Source organism: Erinaceus europaeus, chromosome 20, assembly GCF_950295315.1.
Source record: "Erinaceus europaeus chromosome 20, mEriEur2.1, whole genome shotgun sequence".
Lineage (NCBI taxonomy): Eukaryota > Metazoa > Chordata > Mammalia > Eulipotyphla > Erinaceidae > Erinaceus > Erinaceus europaeus.
Genome location: NC_080181.1, coordinates 4947188 through 4974826, shown reverse-complemented (window position 1 = coordinate 4974826; position 27639 = coordinate 4947188). Strand labels below are relative to the sequence as shown.

At 46.1% G+C, this 27639-nt stretch overlaps 1 protein-coding gene, 1 long non-coding RNA gene and 1 other non-coding gene across 13 annotated transcripts in view; 2 read left to right on the top strand and 1 right to left on the bottom strand.

Moving 5' to 3' along the window:
* The window catches only part of LOC132534952 (uncharacterized), a 108368-nt gene extending 93391 nt beyond the window's left edge, over window positions 1–14977 (bottom strand). For 3 of the 6 annotated variants that reach the window (XR_009546719.1, XR_009546716.1, XR_009546720.1), the window contains exons 1-2: window positions 14851–14977; window positions 12560–12654 (exon numbers count right to left, since the gene is read on the bottom strand). This is a non-coding gene — a long non-coding RNA (uncharacterized LOC132534952). Of the gene's footprint in view, window positions 1–8630; window positions 8737–10644; window positions 10705–12559; window positions 12655–14850 lie in introns of all 6 variants that reach the window. The other 3 variants (XR_009546717.1, XR_009546721.1, XR_009546718.1) reach the window with 2 other exon arrangements.
* LOC132535179 (U1 spliceosomal RNA) lies at window positions 3967–4130 on the top strand. Its single transcript, XR_009546957.1, has one exon. It is a non-coding gene; the product is annotated as a U1 spliceosomal RNA (small nuclear RNA).
* The window catches only part of PGR (progesterone receptor), an 81965-nt gene continuing 68201 nt past the window's right edge, over window positions 13876–27639 (top strand). For all 6 annotated transcript variants that reach the window (XM_060179726.1, XM_060179727.1, XM_060179725.1 and 3 more), the window contains exons 1-2: window positions 13876–15266; window positions 15784–15935. In XM_060179726.1, coding sequence (XP_060035709.1) covers window positions 13876–15266; window positions 15784–15935 — 1543 coding nt within the window. The remainder of the gene's footprint in view (window positions 15267–15783; window positions 15936–27639) is intronic.

Here is a 27639-nt window from a genome sequence, read left to right as displayed (position 1 = left end):
CACAGCACTGAAGCTCACCCAGTGCAAGTGGGGGTGGGCTCAAATCTGGTTCACACACAGACACCCTCTCAGGTCAGCTATTACAAGGCCTCTTTTAGCGTGAGTCACATGACTGATGTGGAAGGATACCTCTTTGTGGCCTCTCCTCTGATTTTTAATAACTGTATAACATTCCATAGTTGCCAATCTCACAGTTAATTGAAAGCAGCCTGGTATGGGTCAGCTGGGTTCCTCTCCTCAGATTGCTCTGCCCACAGACACAGGGCACCTTCCAACCAATTTGCATCGTTTGTTTAACTGCTGTCTTTCTAAAAAGAAGCTGGCAGAGAAAGTGAGGTTAAACACATATGTTCACATCACCCTCTCGTATTTACTCAGTAGTTTTCATACATCTGCAGAATTTTGGAGCTACAAGGACCTTCAGGATCATATTATTTAAACCCTTCCTTTCATAAGCAAGTAGGCAAGCCCATACAGACTGGACTATCTTGTCTGGGTTATTAAGCCTAGTTAGTTTTAGAATCTTGTTGAGTCAAGAACCACATCTTTAATATTATTGTGACATTTACTGAGGAGAAACAATTTAGTGAATCACAACTACCTTTAGGGGCATTTTCCAGAAATGTATTCATTCATTTGACAAATATTTCTTGGGTCTCTTTCAAGGCCACTCTGCTAAGCTGTGAGGCTGATATAATCCACACTCCCAAGAAATGCAGTGTCTGGCTACAGATGATTTTATCTATTAAACTCTGCACTAGAAAATGCTGTAGAGAAAACAACATTGTAGATAGTGCTCTGATAGAAAACTAACCTTATCTCGCTGTTTTGGGAGTGTCAAAGAAAGTTGCACAGAGGAAGTGATATTTGATCTTGGAACTGAGTAAAAGGAATGAAACTTTTATTTAATATGATAGAATCAAGGCTACTTTCCTTTTAATTAAGATTACATGGAAACACAGAAAAACACAATTTAAACTACACATATAGACTAACTTCTAAATTTCCTGAGAGGTTGTAAATACAAGAGGGCAGAACCAAAAACCAATTAGTAAAAGCGTTTCCTTGAATGCTTTAGCCAAAAAGGAGACTGTCATACCCTCTAGTAGAGAAGAAAGCAATTGTCATGGTTCTTGTGTCTAAATCATAGTGAAATAATAGTGAAATAGGTCTTTTCTTTTTTTTTGCCTCCAGGGTTATCGCTGGGACTCGGTGGCTGCACCACGAATCCACTGCTCCTGGAGGCCATATTTTTCCCATTTGTTGCCCTTGTTGTTGTGGCTATTATTATTATTATTGTTATTGTTGTTGGATAGGACAGAAGAGAAATGGAGAGAGGAGGGGAAGACAGAGAGGGGGAGAGAAAGATAGACACCTGCAGACCTGCTTCACTGCCTGTGAAGCGACCCCCCCACACACACCTGCAGGAGGGGAGCCTGGGGCTCAAACCGGGATCCTTATGCTGGTTCTTGCACTTTGCGCCATGTGTGCTTACCACCTGCGCTTTCACCTGACCCCCGAAATAGGTCTTTTTAAAAAAGTAATGTTAGGTAGGCCCAGTGGTGGCATACCTGATTGAGCATGCATGTTATAAATGCTCAAGGACCCAGGTTCAAGCCTCCATTCCCCACCTTCGGGGGAAAGCTTTGCAAGTGGTGAAGCAGGGCTGCAAGTGTCTCTCTGTCTCTTCCTCTCTATCTCCCTCCCTCCTCTCAATGTCTGGCTGTCTCTATCCAATAAATAAAGATAATTTTTAAAAATTAAAGGGCTAGGAGATAGCTCACTGGCAGAACACACATTTTACCAAGTGTGAGGACCCAGGTTCAAGCCCCCATCTAGTGAGAATACCTTCAGAGGAGGAGCTTCACAAGTGGTGGAGCAGTGCTGTGGTACCTCTCCTTCCCTCTCTGTCTCTCATTTGTATCCAACTCACTCACCCTTCATCAAAAAAGGAGGGAAAAAAAGAGAGAGAAATCTCACCAGGAGTGGTAGAAGTGTGCAGGCACAAACCCTCAGCAGAAAACCCTGGCACAAGTAAATAAATAAACAAAATTAAAAGTCACAGCAGGGGCTGGGCTGTATCGCACACTCACTAGAGTTCACTTGTTGTCATGTGCAAGGACCCAAGTTAAAGCCCCAGGTCCCCAGCCTGGAGAAGGATGAAGCTCCACAAATGGTGAAACAGTGCTCAAGGTGTGTCCCTCTTTCTCTCTCTTTCTTTTTTTTTTTTTTTTACTGCCACCAGGGTTATTGCTGAGACAGAGAAATGGAGAAGGAAGGGGGAGCTAGAGAGGGAGAGAGAATGAAAGAGAGAGAGAGAAAGAGAGGAATGAAATCAAGGTAAAAAATTTAGAAATGCAACACATTCTTCTCTTTCTACTTTCAAGCATGCTCAGATCATGTCTGCTATGATATGAATCCCAATTCTTCACTCCTCTAAGAACCCAGACTCTTTGCCATGCTGCTTTGTAATTGTTTCTGAGGAGGTGAGCTGTTTCTCTAGCCCACACATGCAGACGTGACCACATCACCTGATCTGGCTAGTAGGAGGCAGAGCAGTCAGTGCATCAGTTGGGAGGCTATGCCTGAACAAGTCTTGGATGTTTCTCCTTATTCTCTGAAAACTGTTCTTCCATTTCTGTAAGAAATATATACCCACGCCAGGCCATATAGTCCCAGGAGAAGGGTGGTGGATAGGGGAGAGTCCAGTCTATAGGAGAGGCCCCAGTAGGCTTGCAGAAACACGAGAAAACACAGCTGCTATCAACCAACCCATAGAGGTGATATTTAATAATAATTGCTACTTTGATTTACTGTGTTTTAGTGTTTGTTCACAAATAAAAGTCAACTGAAATATCTCAAACAAAATTTTTTAAAAAAATTTGAAATGTCCTATTATTTTTGCACTTGTAATTAAAGTTGAACCCAGTGAGGTAGCATAAACTATCTAATTTTAGTTGTGTAATCAATGTATAATAAAACTCTTATTATACATTGATTACACAACTAAAATTAGATAGTTTATTTGTCTATCTTTCTCTCCCCGTCTTCCCTCCTCTCTCCATTTCTCTGTCCTACCCAACAAGTTTATAATTAATGAGTTGTAGCTATCAGTCATGCACATGTAGTACTACTGCTACCCAATCAAGACAAGTGTTTCTCTTTTTTATCTTTTTTTTTAACTGACATCTTCAACTCTTTTTTTCTTAAGTTTTTTTTAAATATTTATTTACTTGTTCTCTTTTGTTGCCCTTGTTGTAATGTTGTTGTTGTTGGATAGGACAGAGAGAAATGGAGAGAGGAGGGGGAGAGAAAGATAGACACCTGCAGACCTGCTTCACCGCCTATGAAGTGACTCCCCTGCAGGCGGGGAGCCGGCTAGAACCGGGATCCTGATGCCGGTCCTTGCGCTTCGCGCCACATGCACTTAACCCGCTGCACTACCTACCGCCTGACTCTCCAAAACAAGTGTTTCTAATTTCAGGTAAAGAAGAAAAGAGTGAACAGTAGGAGCTTCTATACTTCCTGGAAACTCAACACAGGTCTTGTCTTCTGCTTCTCTATCTGTAAGTGCCTACAGACCGGATTCTAGGATCACCATCAACACATTATCAGTTACAATCTCATGAACTCTTATCACATATTCTACCAATTATAACATCTAAGGTTTTTTCTATCATGGACCTTATAGGAATAGGGCCCAAAAGTGCTAATGATTTCAATAACTGGATCTAGAGCCATATTGCACATAAGGGGGTGGAAATATTTTTAAATAGGTTACAATTTCCAGAAACTACTTGAAGGCAGGTTAGTTATGAATCATTCAATTTCTGCAGAAAGCTGTACAGAAACAAGGGCAATAAGAAAAACGCAAATTCAGTTTTCAACAAAAGCAGAAAACGAAAGGCTTGCTTCCAAGCTGTAAATTGTGGATATAAGCATGAGCCAAAATAGAACTGCTAGCAGATACTTACCTGGCAGGGGAGATACCATGATCACGAAGGTGGTTTTCCCAGGGCGAGGCTTATCCATTGCACCCCGGATGTGCTGACCCCTGCGATTTCCCCAAATGTGGGAAACTCGACTGCATAATTTGTGGTAGTGGGGGACTGCGTTCGCGCTCTCCCCTGAAAAAAAAAAAAAAAAAAAAAGAACTGCTAGCAGAGTCTTGCAGAACACAGTGACAGAGCACAAAGTCAAGAGCAGTGGGAAAACACAGTAGCAGATTTCAAAAGTCATCAGACGTGGGAATATGTGATAGGACAGAACAGACAAAAGCAAACAATCTAAACAAAAACAAAACAAAATTTGCATGGGTATGTTTTATGAAACAATTCTGGGATTCTTTTATGTATACTGTTAGATTGAGGAACTAAATAAAAACTTTGCATGCTTTGATATTGTTGGGAACTGGGATTCTCTGTGTGCTAAGAAAGAAGATAGAAACATGGGGGGGGGGGGGTTAGATAGCATAATGGTTATGCAAAGAGACTCTCCTGTCTGAGGCTCCAAAGTCCCAGGTTCAGTCTCCTGTAACACCATAAACCAGAGCTGATCAGTGCTCTGGTAAAAAAAAAAAAAGAGAGAGAGAGAGAGAAGAGGACAAGGAAAACTGCAGAAATCCATTGGGTGTGGATATCAGTAAGAACCAATGAATACTACTATTATCAATGACAGATAATTCAGCGATAGACAAAGGTAGGCAGGCCTTTGTACAGATAATGGTGTTTATAACAGACTGCACGTTCACAGAGGCCTCAATATTAATATTTACATAGTATAATTTATAGTACAAATTCAAAAGTAATACATATTCATGAATATATATATTTTTGTTTGTTTTTTGCCTTCAGGGTTACTGCTGGGGGTGGTGCCTGCACTACGAATCCACTGCTCCTAGAGGCCATTTTTTCTCCTTTTGTTGCCCTTTTTTTTTTAAGTCGTTGTAGTTATTATTATTGTTGTTATTGCTGTTGTTGGATAGGCCAGAGAGAAATCGAGAGAGGAGGGGGAGACAGAGAGGGGGAGAGAAAGACAGACACATGCAGACCTGCTTCACCTCTTGTGAGCGACCCCCCTGCAGGGACTCTAACCGGGATCCTTGCGCCTCCTTGTATATTGTATCATGTGCTCTTAACCTGCAGTGCTACCGCCCGACCCCACCCGTTTTAAAAATCTTAAGTACTTATCAACGCATTTCCCCATCTTCCCTCCCCCATACCATTTAATAAACATAAATTGTTAATGACAAGTTAGAAAAATCTTGAATATCGTATTCCATTATGAAGAGAAGGCTAGACTATACACCTTAACATTACATATTTCAAAACAGTAATACAAGTCACCTATGTAAGTATCTACTGAACAAAAATTTAATAAATGCACCTATGTGCAAGTTTAGGATGACTATATGTTACACTGCAGAGGCAAAGCCACTAGCAATTAATCAGTCTAGAAAGATGCAGAGTAAGTTAAAGTATAGCAATATAGTTTGATTTGATAGACATTTTAACATATTACAGAATCACAAATTTGCATGTAAGTTTGAAAAATAATTATTGTTAGGACAAACTGTGAAAATATGTTATTTATAGAAACAAGCAGGCTATTTGCATCCATACGTCAGTGTTAATTTCTTTCAGTTTAGATTAAGTGGCATTTAGGAGACTGAGAGAAATGAGATCTTGGTACATTATCAGATAGCTTGTTGAATTCCTGTAACTCACCTTCCTCACCCCATTCCTTTCTAACAGACCCCGATTCTGTGTAGCTATTGGTACCAAAAGACTCAGAATGGGACTCAGCTGCAGAAGAATCAGAATTAATCAAATCAAATTTTCTTTGGAGCAACGGGTTTTGTGATGGGCAGATGGCCCAGTTTTAGCTCAGAAGTTTGACAGGATGTCTGGAGGGTCAGCTTCTGGGCCAGGTTTTCCTTCTTGATTAGGAAAAAAAAAAAAAAAAAAAAACCCAGAATACCAAAAGAAATCTCCTTTATTTCTTATTTTCTTATTTTATTTTATTGCCTCCAGGGTTATTGCTGGGGCTATTTTTTCCCTTTTGTTGCCCTGGTTGTTTTTTATCATTGTTGTGGTTATTATTACTATTGTTATTGATGTAGTTGTTGTTGGGTAGGAGAGAGAGAAATCCAGAGAGGAGGGGAAGACAGAGAGGGGGAGAGAAAGATAGACACCTGTAGACCTGCTTCACAGCTTGTGAAGCGACACAGCCCCTGCAGGTGGGGAGTCGGGGGCTTGAACCGGGATCCTTACATGGTCCTTGCGCTTTGCATCAAGTACGCTTAACCCGCTGTACTACCGCCTGACCTCCTCCCCCTCTTTTTTTTAACCACAGCTCTGATCAGCTCTGGCTTATGGTGGTGCTGGGGATTGAACCTGGGACTTTGGAGCCTCAGGCATGAGAGTCTGCTTGCATAACCATTATGCAACCATTATGCTATCTACCCTCCGCCCTCCTGATGTACTTTTCTATGCATAACTTTTCTAAGAAGCCAGTATTTTTTTAGTGAGTTTAGACTGTAAACAACTATTATACAAGTGACTTTGATTGCCCTACTATTTGAAATCAAAATATATCTCACAAAAAAAAAAAATAGGCCTACATTTATGTAAAGTTATTACACATATGGAGGAACACAAGTAACCCAGGAGATGTATGGGACACTGGATTCAGGGCCCCAGGGAATGTTTTCAGATCACCAGAGAAGCAGCCTTGGTCTACTCACACCAAGTGCTAACTTTACTGGCAAGCATCTGTAGAAAGACCTGAGAATCGGGGCCAGTCAATGGCATACCCAGTTAGGTGCACATATTTTCATGCACAAGGACCCAGGCTCAAGTCCCTCGTCCCTACCTGCAGGGGAGAAGCTTCACAAGCAGTCTCTCTCTCTCCTCCCTCTCAATATCTCTGTTTTAGGCAATAAAATAGAAAGGAAAAACGACAACAGAAACGATGGCCACTGGGCGCAGTAGTGGGTTCATAGTGCAGGCACTGAGCCCCAGTGCAAACCAGTGAAAGCCCCAATGACAACTAAAAAAATTAATTAAAAAAAAAATCCGAGGGTTGCCTCAAGGTAGAATGGCAAATAGGAGATTTTAGTTTTCAAAGTAAGGTACAAAAAAAAAAAAAATACCAAAGTTTACCAAAATATAGCCCTGTGTGGCCCAATTTGCTTTTATGAATTTTTTTTTTTACATTTCTGGGATCTCAAATCAAGTAAATGATTCTCTCACTACTCCACAAATCCTGTCAACTACCCAATAACTCAGACTATACAAAACAGTAAGATGCATGTATAATATGAAAACAGCATTAGATTTCAAACTAGGAGGCCTGAGGATAGCTCATCTTGCCATGCACATAAACCGGGTTCAAACCCTGGGATCACGTGGGAATTCCATGGTACAAGGAGAATCTCCTGTGCTATGGGCTCTCTCTCTCTCTCTCTCCCTCTCTCTCTCTCTCTCATAAAAGGAGGGAGGGAGTTGGCCTGGAGTGGTACAATTGTGCATGTGTGAGGCCCTAGTACCATAAAATTTAAATAAATAAAATCAGATGTCACAATAATAAGCTAGGGCTCTTACTATCAGGTCAAAGATTTTTATCTATAAAATTATGTGTAATGAAAACAGCTAGATGATAAAAGCATGCATTGTATTGTGGGGGGAAAATAACAACTAAGGAATAAAAATGAACACAGAATACATTAAGGGTCAAGGGTCAGATGGTAGCACACCGGGTTAAGCACACATAGTGCAAAGGACAAGGACTGGTGCAAGGATCACAGTTCAAGTCCCCCGCTCTCCACCTACAGGGGAGTCGCTTCACAAGTGGTGAAGCACGTCTGCAGGCATCTGTCTTTCTCTACCCCTCTCTGTCTTCCCCTCTTCTCTCAGTTTCTTTCCGTCCTATCCAACAACAGCAGCAACAACAATAACAGCAATAATGGGAAAAAGATGGCTGCCAGGAGCAGTGGATTTGTGGTGTGGGCACTGAGTTCCAACAATAACCCTGGAGGTGTAAGAAGAAAGAAAGAAAAGGAGAAGGAGAGGGAGAGGGAGAGGGAGAGGGAGAATGAAAGAAAGAAAGAAAGAAAGAAGGAATACATTAGCTCCCAGACAGTCATTTTCATGGTATTTTCCAGTAGATGACTGATTTGAGGGTTGGGGTAGCAAACAGATTGCAAGTTGCAGTGCTATGAAGTAAGGAAGAGGCATGCTTGCACACAGACACACAGGATCTCAATGCCCAAAGCTGAAACAACCAGAGCAATACAACAAAAATAGGAATGAATTATAAGTTAGATATTCTGCCCTAAGAGAAAGCCTAACTGTGCTCCCCACCACTACACCCTCCAGTTAGGGTTGCCAAAGGTCAAATACAAAGAGCACGGCAGGAAAGAGTGACTGTGTGGTGAGGGACCTCCAGCCAGGTGTCTTGGTCAGCACCAACAGTGAGTGACAAAGTAGGTTGCCAGCACCTTCCCACGACATGATGTGATAAGCACAGCACTTCACCACTCTGCCTGCCCTCGCCCAAGTCTACAGCACAGTGCAGTCATGAGGGAAAGAAGAGACTCTACTGGAGGCTCATCCTATAAGATGTCTCACCAGTGAGTCTCAGGTCTGCCAAGGCCGGTGGATACAAGCATGCTCTCAGAACTGGCCACAGCCAAGAGGGATGGAAGGAGAGTGATACCGTGTCCTGGACGGGATGCTGGCAAAGAAAGCAGGAACAAACAGAGGGAATCGGAATCAATGAAGTATGCTAGTTGTCATATATCTACATTGCCTTGTAAATCTTAGTCACATGAGTTGATAAACTCATGCATGCAGAAGATACAAAGATACAAGATACAAGTTGATAAACTCATACATGCAGAAGATACAAAGATACAAGATACAAAGAACAAGATACATGGGAACTCTTGTACAATTCGCACAATTTTTCTGTCTATTTAAAACTGTCCTAGGAGACAGAGAAATAGCTCACCTGGCAGGGTGTGTGCTCTGCCATAGGCACGCCATGTGGGAGGCACCAGAGCACAATAAGCAGCTCTGGGACTGTGGTGTCTTACACTTTCTCTCTCTGAGAACAACACAAGTGTCCTGAGCAGTGACATCATGCATGCCCAAGGCCCTTGTGTCACAAAATGCATGTGTATATATTTTAGTATAATGGTTAAAATCACATATAAATCCATAGTGACCGCAGAGTATCAGATGTCCAGGGACAGATGAGAAAGCAGGGGTGCCCGGTGAGGGCAGGAATAGCAGGGGGACTGTGAGGTGGCATGAGGAGGGCCAGGAGAGGGCTCCCTGGAGAAGTGTGCTCAGCTGCCACCGCCTGCCTGCCAGCTCTGCAGACTGGTATGGCGCTGAATGTCCTACTCTCCCTTCCCTCACCACCTCCTTCCTTCCCTCTGTTTTCTTTTTTTCTAATGTTTTAATTCATATTTTTATTATTAGATAGAGACAGATAAATCAAAAGGGGGGAGATAAGAGTAAGAGACAGAGAAACACCTACATTACTGCTTCACCACTTGTGAAGCTTTTTACCTGCGGGTGGGGACCAGGAGATTGAACCTGTGTCCTTGAACACAGTAATGTGTGCACTTAACCAGGTTGCTTAAACTGGCCCCTCCTTCCCTCTGTCTAAATAAAAAGTAAAAAGATGGGGCAGGTTGTGGTACAGCTGGTTGAGCGAACACATTACCACATGCAAGGACCTGCGTTCAAGTCCCCGCTTCCCACACGCAGGGATAAACTTCATGAGTGGTGTAGCAGTTCTGCAGGTGTCTATCTTTCTCTCTCTTTATTCTCCCTCCACTATCAATTTTTCTCTGCCTTACCCAATAAAAATAGAAAGAAAAATAATAATAAAGATAGAAACAATGGCCACAGGGAATGGTGGATTTGGAGTGCTGTCACTTAGACCCCGTGACAACCCTGGAGGCAATAAAAATTTTAAAAATGTTTTAAATAATGAAAGGGAAGCTACACAGCTATATCACACCAGGGTTCATTCCTAGGTGCCACAACAAACAAAGGAACAACAACAAACCCCTGAGGAAGCTGCTGGAAGTCAAAGGTACCTTCATCTTCTTGCTTGGGGTGATGATGCCTTCACAGCATCACAGTTCAAAACAACAAAAGGTTCATCGTAAATCCATGCAGCTTGTTGTAGGACTAGTCTATCTTCGAAAAACTTTTTCAAAGGGTAAGAAAAGACACACCCTTCCAAACTTGAGTTTTCTTCTTCATAGATAATGCCCAAGGCAACCTGGAGTGAGCCCCTCACCAGAGAGGAGCCGTGAGCTTTGTTTCACTCACAGGCCTGTGAGTCTAAAAGTGCCAGTGCCAACAGTATGGGTGGCCAACCTCAAGTTTCATCGATCAGTGGTGGCTTGGGGACATGTGGGGAGCTTAAGTATTGCTCCCCACTTTGAGGTTTTTGATCCAGTCAGACTATCAAAATGGGAAGAATTTTATTCATTCCAATCATTGTGTGTGTGTGTGTGTGTGGAGGGGGTAATGGTTTACAATATATGTGTTGACATGTGGATACGATTTCTCACCCCCCCTTGAATGGGAGAATTTTTATAACCAATCAAAATTCACTCACCTATTGATATAATCTACCAGATTTAAATAAATCCACATGTCAATTTCATGGTTACAGGACCTGGAAACAGAATTATGAGCTACTTGCTATTCTTTCTTATTGGTGCTTTTTCCCCCCTCCTTTTAATTTTTTTAGTGACTTAGTAGTAGTTTACAAGATGATAAAACCATATGGTTTCATTTCTACACTAGACTAACCACCAAAATTCTGTATTCTCTCTCAAGCTCATTCATGCCAGAGAGAACCAGCTTGGATCTCACAAAGACTCAGTAACAGTTTGCAACTTGGATTTTTTTTTTTCCAGTTCATGTGCTTTAATTCCCTGTATTCCACAGATGAGCAAATCATCCTGTAGTTGCCTGTCTGCTCTTTCACAACCACATCTCTAAGTAGGCTGGCATTTGGTTGCCTGGTTCAAGTCTGGATATACTGCTCACTTTTTAAAAATATTTATTTATTCCCTTTTGTTGCCCTTGTTGTAGTTATTATTGTTGTTGTTACTGATGTCATTGTTGTTGATGTCTTTGTTGGAGAGGACAGAGAGAAATGGAGAGAGGAGGGGAAGGCAGAGAGGGGGAGAGAAAGAGAGACACCTGCAGACCTGCTTCACCGCCTGTGAAGCGATTCTTCTGCAGGTGAGGAGCCAGAGACTGGAACCGGGATCCTTATGTTGGTCCTTGCACTTTGCACCATGTGCGCTTAACCCGCTGCACTACAGCCCGACTCCCTACTGCTCACTTTTTTGATACTATCAAAAAAAAAAAACCTCTGTGCCTCAGTTTTCTCAACTGTGAAATGGAGACAAGAAAGTAGATTCCATGGGGCTGGTAAGGGCTCAGTAAACTCATACACACAGACATCTTACTAGACTAGCAGGCAGTCTGCAGAAGACTCACTCAGAAGACTGCACAGAGGAAGAATTCATCCGTGCAGACTGCAAATTCTGTGTTCTATGGCATCACCTGTTATAGTCATGATGAAACAGTACTGCAGTCACTTTGAAGGCTACCGCAGGCAGGGCACAGTGACACGAGAGAGGCTTCTTTGCAGTCCCCATAGCAAGTCTTCAGATTCAAGGTTCTCTGGACACACTTCCTCTGCCACCTGAACTCTCTTCACACCTTCCACTATATGTCTAACTCCTTCCTAAAACTTATCAGAGTAAAGTGCTGGACAATCTATGTCAAATCTGGCCACTGACATGTTTCTTTTACACTCCTCTAGACCTTCCCCAGGTGACTCAAAGGTCCACACTCTTGACCTCTGGATTCTCTACTCATGCTGGGGTGTCCAGGGTCTTTCACTGTGTGCTCTATCAGGGCTAAGAGCACCAGGGTGTCAGCACAGGCAGAACCTCAAGGCCCGGTATACAACTTTTCAAATGAGCCCGTTCACTTGGCACAGGGCATATTAAAGATTATGTGTAGGGTCGGATAGTGGACAGTGTGCTGCTCAAACGTGTACACCACTCAAGTTTGAACCCAGCCCTCACCACAATGAAGGAAGTTTCTGTGGTGTGGTGTCTCTGCTTCGCTCCATTTGTGTCTCTATCTAAAATGGCATGGCAATAATAATAATAGTTTGTAAAAAAATGACATGGGGGAGTTGGGCGGTAGGTAGCACAGTGGGTTAAGTGCAGGTGGCGCAAAGCACAAGGACGGCATAAGGATCCCGGTTCCAGCCCTCAGCTCCCCACCTGCAGGGGAGTCACTTCACAGGCGGTGAAGCAGGTCTGCAGGTGTCTATCTTTCTCTCTCCCTCTCTGTCTTCCCTTCCTCTCTCCATTTCTCTCTGCCCTATCCAACAACAATGACAACAATAATAATAATCACAACAATAATCAAACAACAAGGGCAACAAAAGGGAATAAATATTTAAAAAAATAAAAATATAAAAAAAGATGACATGGACATACCCAAAGGTCTTGGATTCTGCACAGAGATTACTGGTTAATGGCGCTGTATCTCAATTTGCAATTCCCTCTGCACATCTTCACGAAGAAGAAGCAACCTGCTTAAAAAAAAAATCACAAAACATTTTTTTAAATAGTGCTGAGGGGACAAAATACTATTCAGCAAATACTTCCATTGATCTTTTTACAAGCTGAAACTAAAGGGGGCCTCCCTTAAGGTTCAATCTACTGTCTGCATCCCAAAGGACAAACCAAAACACAGACAGCAAGCTTCCCAGCCCTCAGAGATATGTCAGCTGGCTTTCACACCCCCACTGTCTGCCATGCCACTGCTGCTGGGCTGCTGCATGCTGGTTGCAAGAGAGAAATGAACGCACTCACTTATGTAGAATTCATCTCACTTCTGCAGTACTAAGCACCACCTTTGATACATCCCTCCTACCATTTCATAAAGCCACCCTGAAATCTCAACACAAATGAGAACCTGAGCCGCTTCTGACCCAACCAGTCTGCTTCTCCGATCAGAAAAGGGGGGCACAACTGCTCAAGGGGAGAAGGGGGGGGAGGACATAAGCTGAAGCGCTGGGTAACTCCCCGCCCACAGCACCTGCTCCCCGGGTGGCAGTGGGACCCGCGAATGCCAAGGGCAGAACCGCAGCTCCGCAGCTGGAGGGCGGGGCTGGGGGCGGGGCCTGGCGACACCCAGAGGTATCCTTAGGCAGCAGAGGGGCACTCGAGGTCTGTCACTAGTGGGGCTGAGCCTCCCAGTGCTGGACTGTGCGAGGAGGATCTGGGGTGACAGCAGCAGCCTCGATGCGAAGTTGCTTCACTTGGCATTGGGGTGGAGCCTCCAGCGGCGCCAGGGACCAGGAGAGCAGGGGAATGTCCTTCATCGCCGGCTGCAGGGGACGGACCTGCTGGGACACTCCCGCTCCTGAGGAAGGACTGTCCAGAGGGGGGCCGGTAGCCCCAGGGCTGTAGCAAGAGAGGAAGGAGGGACCGACCGAGGCAAGGGTTGGAAGCACGGGAAAAGCTGGTAGGGGGCACCTGTGGGACTTGCCACTCGGGTGTGCAAGGTGTCTCCCGCCCCCGGACTCAAGTCGCAGCGCCCTACCAGGACTCTGCCAGTTGGGAGGCGACACCCTCGCCCGCCCCGCCGGCCTCCGGGTCCGGAGCGCAGGAGCCGCCCAGCGCCTGCCCTGCCCACCCGGGAGGTGGAGACCCGCGCCCTCGCCTGGGTCTGGGCCGGCCAACACCCCCGCCCCGCCGTCCCCTCCTCCCGGGGCTCGGGGGAGGAGAAAAGGGGAGCCCTGGCGGACATGTCAGAGCTGAAAGCAAAGGATCCCCGCGCTCCCCACGTGGCAGGCGGCGCGCCCTCCCGGACCGGGCTCGCCGGGCCCCCGCCGGCCGGCCTCGCGCTGCCCCTGGACGGGCTGCTCTTCCCGCGCCCCGAGCCGCCGAGCGCCGAGCCCCCCGGCTGCAGGGCCCCTGAGAAGGACGGCGGGCTGCTGGACAGCGTCCTGGACTCGCTGCTGGCCCCCGCCGGCCGCGCGCACAGCCACCCCGGCCCGGCCTCCGGCGAGCCCGAGGGCGCCTGGAGCCTCTTCGGGCCCGAGCTGCCGGCCGAGCCCCGAACCGCCCCCGCCGGCTGCGCCCCGCGCCCCGAGCCCATGAGCCGGCCAGAGGGCAAGGCGCTGCCCCGGGGGCTGTCGCCGTCCCGCCCGCCGCTGCCGCCGGGGCCCGGGAGCCCCCCGTGGGTCCGCACCGCCCCGAAGCCCCCGCCGCCGCCTGCCGTGGTGGAGCTGGAGGAGGAGGAGGACGACGAGCAGGAGGAAGACACGGAGGAGGAGGAGGAGGAGGTCGCCGGCGAGCCCCGGGACCCCGCGGGGCCGCCGCCGCTCAAGGGCAAGGCGCGGCCTCCCGCAGACCCGGGCCCCAAGGACGACGCCCGCTTCCCCGCGGCCCGGGCGGCACCCGCCGAGGCCGAGCGCGCCCCGCTGGCCGGCGCCGTGGTGGACGTGATCCACCTGCCCATCGTGCCGCTCGGCCAGGCCTTCCTGGCGGCGCGGACGCGGCAGCTGCTGGAGGACGACGGGATGGACGGCGCCGCCCCCGGGCCCCCGCGCGCCTCGCCCCCCGCGCCCGCCGCGCCCGCCGCCGACTTCCCCGACTGCGCCTTCGCGCCCGACGAGCCCAAGGACAACGTGTTCCCGCTGTACGGCGACTTCCCGCCGCTCAAGATCAAGGAGGAGGAGGAGGGCGGCCGGGCGGCCGGGCGCTCCCCGCGCCCCTACCTGCTGGCCGCCGCGCCCCCCGCCGTCTTCGCCGACTTCCCGCTGCCCCCACGCGCGACGCCCGCCCGGGCCGGGGAGCTGCTAGCGGCGGGGCCCGCGGGCGCGGCGGGCTTGGCGGGCTTGGCGGGCTTGGCGGGCGCGGCGGCGCCGGGGCCCGGCCTGGAGGGGCTGCTGTACAAGGCGGAGGCCGCGCCCCCGCCCGGCCCGTGCGCGCCGCCGCCCGCCAGGACCCCGGGGGCCGCCTGCCTGCTGCCCGCCGCGCCCGCCGCGCCCGTTGCGCCCGCCGCGCCGCCCGGGTCCGGGCCCGCGCTCTACCCGCCGCTCGGCCTCAACGCGCTCCCGCCGCTCGGCTACCAGGCCGCGGTGCTCAAGGACGCGCTGCCGCAGGTCTACCCGCCCTTCCTCGGCTACCTGAGGTGAGGCCGCCGCGCCGCGCCGCGCCGCGCCGCGCCGCGTCCCCGCCCCGCTCCGCCCCTCCCCGCCGCGCGCGCTCGCCCGGGTGCCCGCCGCCCCCAGCCCCGCACTGAGCCGGCCCAACTTTGCAAAGCCGCCGCCTGGGGGCCGCCGGGAGGTGCCGGGGGCGCGACCCGGGCCACCCCGAAAGCCTGTCCTTCGCTAGGGAGGGCTGGTCTTGCAGAGGTGCCCCGCGGGGGTCGGGTGGGGTGGGGTGGGGTGCGGATGACCCGCGCGAACCCGGAGTCGTCTCCCTCCCTCCGCGCGAGGCGCGGCCCCGGAGGCGTTTGCGCTGCAAGCCGCAGTCTCTCTCTCTCTGTCTCTCGGGTTTCCACGACATGCTCTGCAAGTAGGGAAATGAGGGTGCGGGTCTGCAAAGGGGAAGGGGGCCAAGACCCAGGCCCTGTGGAGAAAGCTCGCTGGCTGAGGAGGGGGAGTGGTGCACCTCAAAATATAAATGCGTTTGCTTTGCACGGCAAGGCCGGATTCGGAAGCCAGCCAGAGCCCACAGTACAGCTTCGAGTCTTTGCCTCAGAAGATTTGCTTGATCTGCGGGGACGAGGCGTCGGGCTGTCACTATGGCGTCCTCACCTGCGGGAGCTGCAAGGTCTTCTTCAAAAGGGCCATGGAAGGTAGGCTGCTCCCCGCCCGCCCTCTGCTGCACGGAGACCCCGCCTCAGGGCTCCCTGTCTCTGCTCTTGCAGATTGAGCTGCCCCGGGCTTCCCTTGAGAAGTGGGGATATTCCTCTGGAAGTTCACTCTAGGTGGCTTTAGCCCTGAGGTTATTTATGAAAAGTGCTAAGCGGATGGTGGCTGGAGGTTATGACTGCATCCTGATTGACTAAAATGCTCAGTTGCACACACCAGTAGTGTTGCTCTGGGAAATACACTACTGTTCTTTAACTACTTAACTTTAAAGAAACAGCTTTGGAGGGAGCCTGCGGCGGCGGCGGCGGGGGAGGGGGGCACGCCCAGTTTAGCGCAAGGATCTTGGTTCAAGCCCCGGCTCCGGCTCCCCACCTGCAGCAGGGACACCACCACAAGTGGGGAAGCAGGTCTGTAGGTATCTCGCTTTCTGTGTTCCCCACCCTCTTTACAATTTCTCTCTGTCCTATCCAATAAAAATGGGGGGAAAATGGCCACCAGGAGCAGTGGATTTATAGTGCCAGCAGGAAATTCCCATGATAGCCCTGAAAGGGGGGGGGGGGAGGAAAGAAAGGAAGAGCTTTGGTCCTATTACAGAGCTCGTGCATTTCTTTCTTTTTTTATATGGATGTTAGTGACTCAATATTGTTTTACAAAATCTTGAGACAACAGGGGTATAATTCCAGTGTTCCCACCACCAGAGTTCTGTGTCCCCATTCCCTCCAATATCACTTCCACAGCTATTGATATTTAAAACATAAATTTCAGTCAAAAGGAATGGTGAATGTACTTAAAATTGTATTTGTGTATTTGTATGTGATATGTATTCGTATATGTATATGTATTCATATATCAATGCAGTTACTAGTGTTCTGCATGGTTTTGCCTTTTTCCTATATGATTATCCATGCAACATTTATATAATGGCCATTCTTTTTAAAAAATATTTATTTACTTATTCCCTTTTGTTGCCCTTGTTGTTTTCTCATTGTTGTAGTTATTGTTTTCGTCATTGTTGGATAGGACAGAGAGAAATGGAGAGAGGAGGGGAAGACAGAGAGGGGAAGATAAAGACAGACACCTGCAGACCTGCTTCACCGCCTGTGAAGTGACTCCCCTGCAGGTGGGGAGGTCGAGGCTCCAAGAAGCGACTCCCCTGCAGGTGGGGAGCTGGAGGCTCCAAACAGAATCCTTACACCTGTCATTGTGCTTGGTACCACCTGTACTTAACCCAATGCACTACCGTCCTACTCCCAATATAATGGCCATTCGAAACTATAAAAAAGTTTGCTCCTTTTCTATTTAGGATAGTTATGTAAGTGCATTAAGAGGGATAGGAGTAAATAATTTAAAGCAAATGAAGAATTTGTACATCGTGGTATTTGGATTTCTGAAGTATTTTGCTTTAAGTAAGACCTCTGCGTCTTTAAAATTAAATTGTACTGTGAAGTGCCTTGCATAATGTGTACCAGATTTGAACTTCCATAGAAACTTATTTTTCTCAGCACTAAATTTAAAGCCACATTTATTTATATTTGCAGATTGCAATAACCTTAAAATCTGATCACATTTGAACTGTAATAATAAGTGTTTTTTTTTGGGGGGGGGGTTTATAATGCCCTGAGGTAGTGTTTAGAGTTTTCTCCGAATTCTGGTTTGAGGAATAAAAGATCTGTCTGCTTTTCTGCTTCCTGCTTGCATGCTTTCTGATTTCAGAAATCTTCCATATAAATAAAAGAAAGAGTGGGAATTTTTAAAAAGTTTGCCATGAATATTAATGCATGTTTACACCAAAAATAATAATAGAAACATTTAACAAGTCAATTCACTATCCCTCTAAATGCCTATCAAGTGCTTCTCTGCAACTATTTTTGAATATAGATTTTGTGTAATAGTAGTTTTTGATTTCCTTCTGACATTAAGTCTTCATAGAAATGTTAGTTTTGTGTCTCTCACTGCCAATGTTTTTTCTTTTTTCTTTTTTTTTTTTTTTTACAGAGAATGAATTTATTACATTGATGCTGAACATAGGTATTCAACTAGAGGGGAGGGATGCTAGTTACATTTTTAATTTTCTCTGTGAGGAAATGGAACAACTGAGAGTGGCCTCAACTTTCCTAGTAGCATCACTGAGTGGTGGTTTTCCAGAGTGTCTGTGTGAGGAAAATCAGTTCAGAGAATGACAGGCATTCTTGTTCCCAACAGTCCTTTGTTCTGTTTTCTTGAACACTCACTTTGTATTAACATGACTCCTTCACTCTTAGTCTCCTTAAAATAATATGATTTATAAGTGAATCCTTCTTAGAATCCTCTAAAAACTCCGCTTATTCTAACCCAGTTCCTCCTATGAACTGATCCAAAGACATAAATTTCAGTTTTCAAAAAGCACACAACTGATTAACAGCTGAGCGTTGGTCAAGATAAGTGAAATATTCTATAACCACAGTACTTACCAATCAAAGACAATATGCAAACTTAGATATATGATGACTGTTTCTTCACTTTTAAAAGTTACTTCAAAAATTGAATATAAAAGACTAAGAGTATCCTTAAAAAACAGCTATTCTCACAACCTTACTAAAGTAGCATCTAACACATTTTTTAAAACATGCCATGGGGCCAGGTGGTGGTGCACAATACAATTGAGCCCCTAATCCCCACCTTCAAGGGAAAAGCTTTGTGAGCGGTGAAGTAGGTCTGATACAGATGTCTCTCTTTCTCCCTCTCTGTCCCCCCATCCTCTCAATTTCTGGTTGTTAGAAAGCACTTTTTGGACACTGTTTACTTCTTGAGTCGTAGAAATAAATCCCCACGGACAGGTGGAATGTCTCACTAACGGCTGCTTTGGCATATGTGCCCACAGGTTTGAGTCTGGCTCCCACCACACTGAAAGGTACTGTGGCCTCTTACACTCTCTCTGCCTCTCCGTCTCTATCTAAGAGAAAAAAAAGAAAAATTCCCCTTATTTGGCAATATTGACAGAGAAACAGTTTTTGATAACTCATTATGAAAGTACAGCAAGTTTACAAAACTCTATGCATAAGTCCATTCATTTGGCAATTACTGTGTACCTTTTATATTGATATTTGTGATAGAAAAAAAGTTCCCTGGCTGCTTTCTGCCTTATAGATAAAGTAAGGATAGCAGTAGCTACTTCTGAAGGTTTTTTCAATAAATTGATACCCAAAGAGTTATTTAAAATAAAAGCTAATTTACTGCTAGCTTCATTTGGAATTTTTAACTTCAAGGAGCTTCTAACATATTCAAGGAGTTACATGCATATATCTATATAAAACATTAGTATGAAATAGAGATTCTCCGTGTTAAGTGGCACAGATCATCCAGAAAGAGGAGGATGAATATGGGATGATCTCACTCATAGGCAGAAGTTGAAAAATAAGAACAGAAGGGAAAACAAAATACAAAGCAGAACTTGGACTGGAGTTGGTGTATTGCACCAAAGTAAAGGTCTCTGGGATGGCAGGGAGGGGGATGGGAGAGAGGGTTCAGGTCCTGGAACATGATGGCGGAGGAGGACCTAGGTGGGGGTTAGATCATTATGTGGAAAACCGAGAAATGTTGCATATGTACAAACTACTGTGTCCTACTGTCAATTGTAAATCATTAATCTCCCCAAATAAAGGAAAAAAGAGAAATAGAGATTCTCTTTAAATACCTCATAAGCAAGTCTGTGAATATATATGATTCATGTGCCTTGTGAGTTTGTATGATTGGGCAGGATGGAATGTGTATGCTCTAGAGTAATAGGAGAGATAGCTTCAGAACATAAGGATTTTACGTAGTTTTTAAAGGACCAGTATGATTTTTTCTGGGTACTGAGAAGAGATTTTAAGTATATATGTACAAAGAAGAGGGAAGATGTTAAGATTTAGACTGAAGAAGACTTGGACACCCATGTGGGAAAATTGTGAGAGTTACGAGGTTGGGGAGTTAGGTTGCTTTGTGTCCACAAATCAGTGATGTGAGGACAGAGACTAGAAAGGAGGTCCTGTGAGTTTTCAAAGGTGGGGAATATACTAGGAGGTTTTTTCCAGTTGGACAGAAAGAGCAGGTCTGAAGTCTTAAATAAGGACTGTGTGTTCAACTGGTGCAAGCAGAGCTGTGTTGAGATGGCACGCCAAGAAGCTGAAAGTCAACAGAATGGATTCTTCCACGTGTAGTGACAATAGCAATAGCATGGGAGAGCACTTTCTGTGTTCAAGCAACTACTTAAGTGTTACTGCATTGACTCTTTCAGTACTTATGATTTGGATATTGCCACTGCTCTCACATAAGGAGACTAAGGCTCAGAGGTGTTCAGTTATTGTAATCCAGGAAGTGATAGAATTCAAACCCAAGTTATGTGGTCTTGTGACAAAAAAACAAACAACAACAACAACAAAAAAAAAACAACACCCAGCAGGTTGAGAAGGGTTTAAAAGGGGAAAAAGTGACTCAAGATTAAGCCCCAATAAGGTAAAAGTGGATCTTGAAGGACAGTGCAAGACGTGAAGTGGTGAGAAGTGTGTGGTATGAATGAATTAGCAATACTGACTTCACATCTAGGACAGGAGGAGACAGTCAGGGGCCAAGGACTGTTTTCCCCACCTTTCCTCAACGTCAGACATGGAAAACTAAGCTTCCCTCGGTATGAGAAAGAAGAGAGAAAGGAATCCACTATGATAGTAGGGGTCCAGAAGTGAGGAGAGGGTGGGCATAGATGGCATAATGGTTATTCAAGAGACTCTCAAGCCTGAGGCTCCAAAGTCCCAGGTTCAGTCCCCTGCACCACCATAAGGCAGTGTTGAGCAGTGCTCTGGTAGGAGAAGGAGAAGGAGAAGGAGAAGGAGAAGGAGAAGGAGAAGAAGGAGGGAAGACGGAAGAAGAGGAAGAGGAAGAAGAAGAAGAAGTGACGAGAGATCATTTCTTCTAATCTTAAAAACAAATGTATCGGGAGCTGGGCAGTAGTGCGGTGGGTTAAGCACGTGGCGCAAAGTACAAGGACCAGCATAAGGATCCCGGTTCAAGTCCCCAGCTCCCCACCTGCAGGGGAATTGCTATACAGGCAGTGAAGCATGTCTGCAGTTGTCTCTCTTTCACTCCTCTGTCTTCCCCTTCTCTCTCCATTTCTCTCTGTCCTATCCAACAATGACGAGATCAGTAACAACAACAACAATAACTTCAACAATAAAACAAGGGCAACAAAAGGGAATTAAAAAAATGAATTAGCCAAAAAGCAACTGCATCCCCCCCCCCTCCCGGAAGATTTGCAGTGAAACAGGAAGTGCCTTAAGATCTTTCAAGGACATGAAGTCATATTGACCTGCCAGTCTTGTAAAGTCAGTGACCTGACTTTATTAACAAGAAAAGGCTAAGTTCTCACTGACTTACCCCTGTATGCTAGCAGTATGCCAGGCATTCAAGAAGTAAATGTTTGCTGAATCACCTAATCATAATCGATGATGGGACCTGCATGCTAATAATGTTGTAATGGATACATTTGCTGGAATATTGTAGGACAGATATAACAATAGAGGAGAAGCCTGCTGTTTAGAAGGCACTAGGCTAAGACGGCATTTATTAATTCAAATTATGTTATTACCGTCATCCTTGTCAGCAGGGTTATTGCTAGGGCTCTGTGCCTGCATGACTCCGCCACTCCTGGCTGGTTTTTTTTTTTTTTCTTTAGATAAAAGGTGAGAGATAGAGGGAGTCGGGCTGTAGCGCAGCGGGTTAAGCGCAAGCGCAGGTGGCGCAAAGCACAAGGACCGGCATAAGGATCCCGGTTCAAATCCTGGCTCCCCACCTGCAGGGGAGTCGCTTCACAGGTCTGCAGGTGTCTATCTTTCTCTCCTCCTCTCTGTCTTCCCCTCCTCTCTCCATTTCTCTCTGTCCTATCCAACAACGACAACAACAATAATAACTACAACAATAAAACAACAAGGGCAACAAAAGGGAATAAATAAATAAAATAAATATTTAAAAAATTTTTTAAAAAAGGTGAGAGATAGAAAGGAAGAGAGAGACAGAGAGAGGAGAGACCGTGTAGCATTGGTCCACCACTCATGGTTCTTACCCCTGTGCGGATTCTCATGGGGTGGCTGGGAGCTTGAACCTGGGTTCTCATACATGATAACATGGACTCTGTGGGCAGAGCTACTACCTGGCTTGTAGCTTGCTCTTTTAAGCGTTGTATGAAATTTTGGGATCCATAAATCCTCTTACTAAGCTGTCACTATCACACTGTTATGGGAGGCATCACTATTTGCTCTGGATCCTTGAGCACGGGCCTTGTTTTTCATTCCAGAATATAATTGTTTTGATATAATCCCAAATGAGCTAGAGGAGTATCTTCCTTTACCCTGCTCAAATAACTGAATCTGTTCACTTATTTGCTCCAGATGTATACACACTGATACTACTTTTAAAACTTGCCTGTGCTGGGAGCATAACAGGTGAATATGAAAGCAATAGCCATCTTTGTCATGGATAAAATTGGAACAAGACAAAACCCACTGTCTACTCAGTGAGCCTAAGAGGACTTTGATCTGAATTTGGCTACAGCCTTGAATGATGCCCCACAGTCTCCACTTAGGCAATTCTGGAAAGGCTGCTGTTTACTCAGTTGCTGCATACTGGTATTATACAGGAGGCATATCTAGTTGGCAGACACTTAATGACCCTGGATTTTGCCCAGACACTGTTCTGAGCATTTTGCTGTAACCACTCAGTCTTTGTTATTTGAGTCCTAGTAGAAGGAGGTGGTTTTCTGTCTGCTTCACAAAAACTGGACAGAGAGATCTTTGCAAAGTGAGAGAGCCAGGACACAAATTCAAGTCCTCTGTCTCCAGCCTCCTTGTTACCTGTTTCTGAGCTGCCCTCCAGGTGGCTCTGTACCTGAGCAAACGTGCATCCCTTTATGCCTTTTCAGACAGAATCATCACCTTTATTTTATGGGTGGCTAGTGTTCAGGCTGTGCTCCTTAACTCAGTCCCATTTCTTCTATTGCTGTTTTGTCTGTTCATTGGGGTTGCACTTCCATTTGAAACTTCAATAAAGGATTCTCTACCAACATTTGTTTTAGTTCCACTGCTTTATGACAGGAAACACTTAGTCTCAGTCAAGTGTATATTTAGAGACTTGAGTGAATTTTCAACAGTTACTTAGACTTTGTCGATACCTTTCTGACGTCTGTGCAAAAACAGGATGAACGTCTGACCAAGATTTTAAACTTACTGCTCAGTATTCTGATGCCTGAACATCACATGAATTATAGAGTGGACCCGCCCCCCATAGCCATTATTGAGCCTTTTTTTTTTTTTGCCTTCAGGGTTATTGCTGGGGCTCAGTGCCTGCACCATGAATCCACTGCTCCTGGAGGACATTTCCCCCCCTTTTGTTGCCCTTGTGGTAGCCTTGTTGTGGTTATTATTGTTGTTGATGTTGTTCATTGTTGGATAGGACAGTGAGAAATGGAGAGAGGAGGGGAAGACAGGGGGAGAGAAAGACAGACACCTGCAGACCTGCTTGACTGCCTGTGAAGCAACTCCCCTGCAGGTGGGGAGCTGGGGGCTCGAACCGGGATCCCTAAGCTGGTCCTTGCACTTTGCGCCATCTGCGTTTAACCCGCTGCACTAACGCCCAACCCACTTTGGTTTGTTTTTTTGAGTTTCTCTAGGGCTTCTCTGCTCTGGCTGACTTTTTCAGGTAGAGAGAGTGAGACTGAGAGGCAGAAAGAGGGAGAGGGAAAGGAAAAGACACCCGAAGCTCCCTTCAATGTGGTGAGGACCAGACTCAAACTTGGCTCTCATGCATGGCAGAACAACACACTACCCAGGTGAGCTGTTCAGCTGGCCTTGCTCTCACTTATCAGGAAAACAAAGTGACTTGGTCCCAGAGATTTTTCTTGCATGACTTCCTTAAAAGACTGGGAGACAGTGATTCCAAAATAGTTATTTGCTTGCTTCATCATTGTCATTATTATTATTATCACCAGGGTTGTCACTGGGGCTCAGTACCTACAGGACAAATCCATCGTTGCTGGTGGCCATTTTTTCCTTTTCCTTTTCTTTGATAGGCCTGAGGGAAATTAAAAGGGGAGAGAGGGAGCCAGACGGTGGCACGCTCAGTTAAGTGCACATATCACTATGTGAAGGATCTGGGTTACAGGCTCCTGATCCCTATCTGCAGGAAGGACACTTCAAAAGCAGTCGAGCAGGTCTACAGGTGTCTATCTTTTTCACTCACCTCTCTATCTCCCCCTCCTCTCTCAATTTCTCTGTCTTGTCAAGTGAAAAAAATAAAGTAGAGAGAGAAACCACAGTTTTGTTTCACTGCTTGAAAAGCTATCCCTCCCCACCTCAACCCCCCCACATACACACACACACACACACACACACACACACACACACACACACACACACACTGCAGGTGGGGCCTGGGGGCTTGAGCCTGGGTTTTTGTACATGGTAACGTGTGTGTTCAACCAAGTGTGCCACGGCCCAGCCCCCTTCCATTAACACTAATTGCTCCCTGTCTGTGCTGACTCATAGAGCCTTCACCACAATGCTCTGTGGTTAGTCTGGTGTCCTCCTTGGTTCAGCTGAGGCTCCTTGAGGAAGCGAAAATAGCACAGGACTCAGCTCTTGGAGCCCGTGCTCCTGCTCCTGCTCCTGCTCCTCCTGTCTAGTGCCTGCTGCCTCTCAGGCGCAATGTCAGAGTTCAGAGAAGGTGCAGTGCACGTGGCAGTGGCAGGTACACAAATTCAGGTGAGGTGGGGTACAGAGGACCGTGCCATTGGCTGTCACCACCACCAGGTGATAGGTAGAGCCTCTGCTAGAAGCTGTGTGTGTGGTCTCTTCTCCCATTCTCAGAGGTGTGAGCATAGTCTCACCCAGATTAACCAAAAGCTGTGAGTTTGTCCTGAGAGAGATTATTCTCCTTGTAAAAGTTAGAAACAGTGATGTATTGATAGGTGTGGATTAGGCAAAGATAGTAGGACATTTCATAAATTCAGGAAAAAAAAAAAAAAAAAGGAGTCGGGCGGTAGTGCAGCGGGTTAAGCGCAGGTGGCACAAAGCACAAGGACCGGCATAAGGATCCCGGTTCGAGCCCCCGGCTCCCCACCTACAGGGGAGTCGCTTCCCAGGCGGTGAAGCAGGTCTGCAGGTGTCTGTCTTTCTCTCCCCCTCTCTGTCTTCCCCTCCTCTCTCCATTTCTCTCTGCCCTATCCAACAATGATGACATCAGTAACAACAATAATAGCTGCAACAACAATGAAAAACAAGGGCAACAAAAGGTAAAATAAAATAAAAAAAAGAATAGAGGCTGGGTGGTGGCCCACCTAGTTGAACGCTCATGTTATAGTGCACAGGGACCTGGGTTCGAGCCCCAGTCCCCATCTGCAGGGGGAAAGCTTAGTGGTGAAGCAGGGCTGCAGGTGTCTCTCTGTTTCTCACCCCCTATCACCACCTTCCCTCTCAGTTTCTAGCTGTCTCTACCCAATAAATAAAGATAATTTAAAAACAATTTTAAGAGTACTGGTGGGGCTAGTAAAATGACTCACTTGGATAGTGTGCTCTTTTGCCAGGCGCATGGCCCAGATTTGAGCCCAGGTCTTTCCTTGCCCCCTGCCTCTGCCTCAAAGAACATGCAGCTGTCAGGGTTGGGGTAGACAGAATAATGGTCATGCACAGAGACTGTCATGCTCAAGACTCTGCCATCTCAGGTTCAGTCCCCTGCACCGCCATAAGCCAGAGCTGATGAAGCGATGAAGCAGGTCTGTAGGTGTCTCTCTTTGTCTCCCTCTCTCCTTCACTCTCCTCTCTCAATTTCTTTCTGTCCTGTCAAACGAAGCAAAACAAACAAACAGTGGCCTCCAGGAGCAGTGAATTTATAGTTCCAGCACCAAGCTAAGCAGTAACCCTGGATGCAAAAAAAAAAAGAAAGAAAGAGAGAAAGAAGAAAAATTCTGAAGAAAGTTGACAAATACAGTTCAAAGAAGTTTAAAAAATTGCTCAGCTCACTAATAGTTACTATTGATTGACATAGTAATGGACTTTCTGATAATCAGCTTAATAGAGTAATCAATAATGACTTCTTGAGAGCCCGAGAGCAGTTTGGTAATTTCTACTCAAGTTGTGCAACATTTCCACTTCTACAGACTGGTTCTTAGAAATATTCTGAAAATGTGTAGTGATGATGGTAGGTGGAGTATGTTTTTATTTACAATGCTAAGAAACCAAAAGCAATGTCAGTGTTAATACGAAATCAATTAATTATGATGAACCTTTACACTGGGATACTCTGGCATTAAAAAAAAAGTGGAGCCAGAGGCGGTGGTGCACCTGGTTAAGCACAAACAACTACAGTGCACAAGGACCCAGGTTTGAGCCCTGATCCCTGCCTGTAGGGGACAAGGCTTCACAAGTGCTGAAGTAGTGCTGTAGGGGTCTCTCTCCCTCTCTCCCTCCCCTTCCCCTCTCAATTTCTCTCTTTCTCTAGCCAGTGATAAATAAATAAAACAAATAAATCATACACACACACACACACACATATGTGCATATATATATATAAAGTGAGCCTTCTATCTGAACTGCAGATGTAAGATCTATAGAATAGTTCTGAACAAAAAAAAAGTTTTGTGAGAAAGTCAACAGAAATATTTGTTGGGGTAAAAACTAAATCACTCATTTGGTATTATGAACACCTATTGCACCTATCAGGATAGGATGTGCTCTGTTCATTAAACAAAACTTGTCTGAGAAGACCTCTGTACGCATGCAGCTACGCCTGAGCTTCCTAAGACATTTAAAGAAGCCAGTAGTAGCTGGGGTGGGGGCTTGGAGGTAAGATGCACGTCATGATGTGAGCTTCCAGTCCCCACCTGCAGGGGGAAAGCTTCACAAGTGGTGCAGCAGGGCTGTAGGTGTCTCTCTGTCTCTCTTCTTCTCTATCTCCCCCTTCCCTCTTGATTTCTGGCTGTTTCTATCCAATACATAAATATAAATAAAGATAAATAAGTAAATCAAAGAGAGAGAGAGACCAATGAAGAAGACTGAAACTGGGGACTGGGTGGTGGCGAACCTGGTTGAGTACCCACCCATGTTACAGTGCACAAGGACCTGGGTTCAAGCCCCCAGTCCCAACCTACAGGGGGAAAGCTTTACAAGTGGTGAAACAGGGCTGCAGGTGTCTCTTTGTTTCTCTCCCTCTCTATTGCCCCCTTCCCTTTCAATTTCTGACTGTCTCTATCCATTAAATAAATAAAGATAATTTTTTTAAAGATGTCTTTAAAAAAAGAAGAAGAGTAGTAGTAGTTATGGCAGAAAATTCCAGGAGGGAACTCAAGATTTCTAGCCTCCAGAAGTCAGGAAACATTTGTTGCTGATAAACCACAAACAACAGAGTAACTTGAGAGAGGCAGGCCTGCAGTTGTCTCTCTTTCTTTCTCCCTCTTTATCTCCCCCTCCTCGCTCAATTTCTCTCTGTATCTACCCAATAAAAGGGAGGGTGGGGAATGGATGCCAGGAGCAGTGGATTCATAGTGCTGGCACCAAGCCCCAACAATAACCCTACAGGCAAACAAAACAAAATAAAACACAATAAGAAAAAATAAATAAGTGGGGCCAGGTGGTGGTGCACCTGGGTGGTGTACATGTTACAGTGTGCAAGGGCCCGTGTTCGAACCCC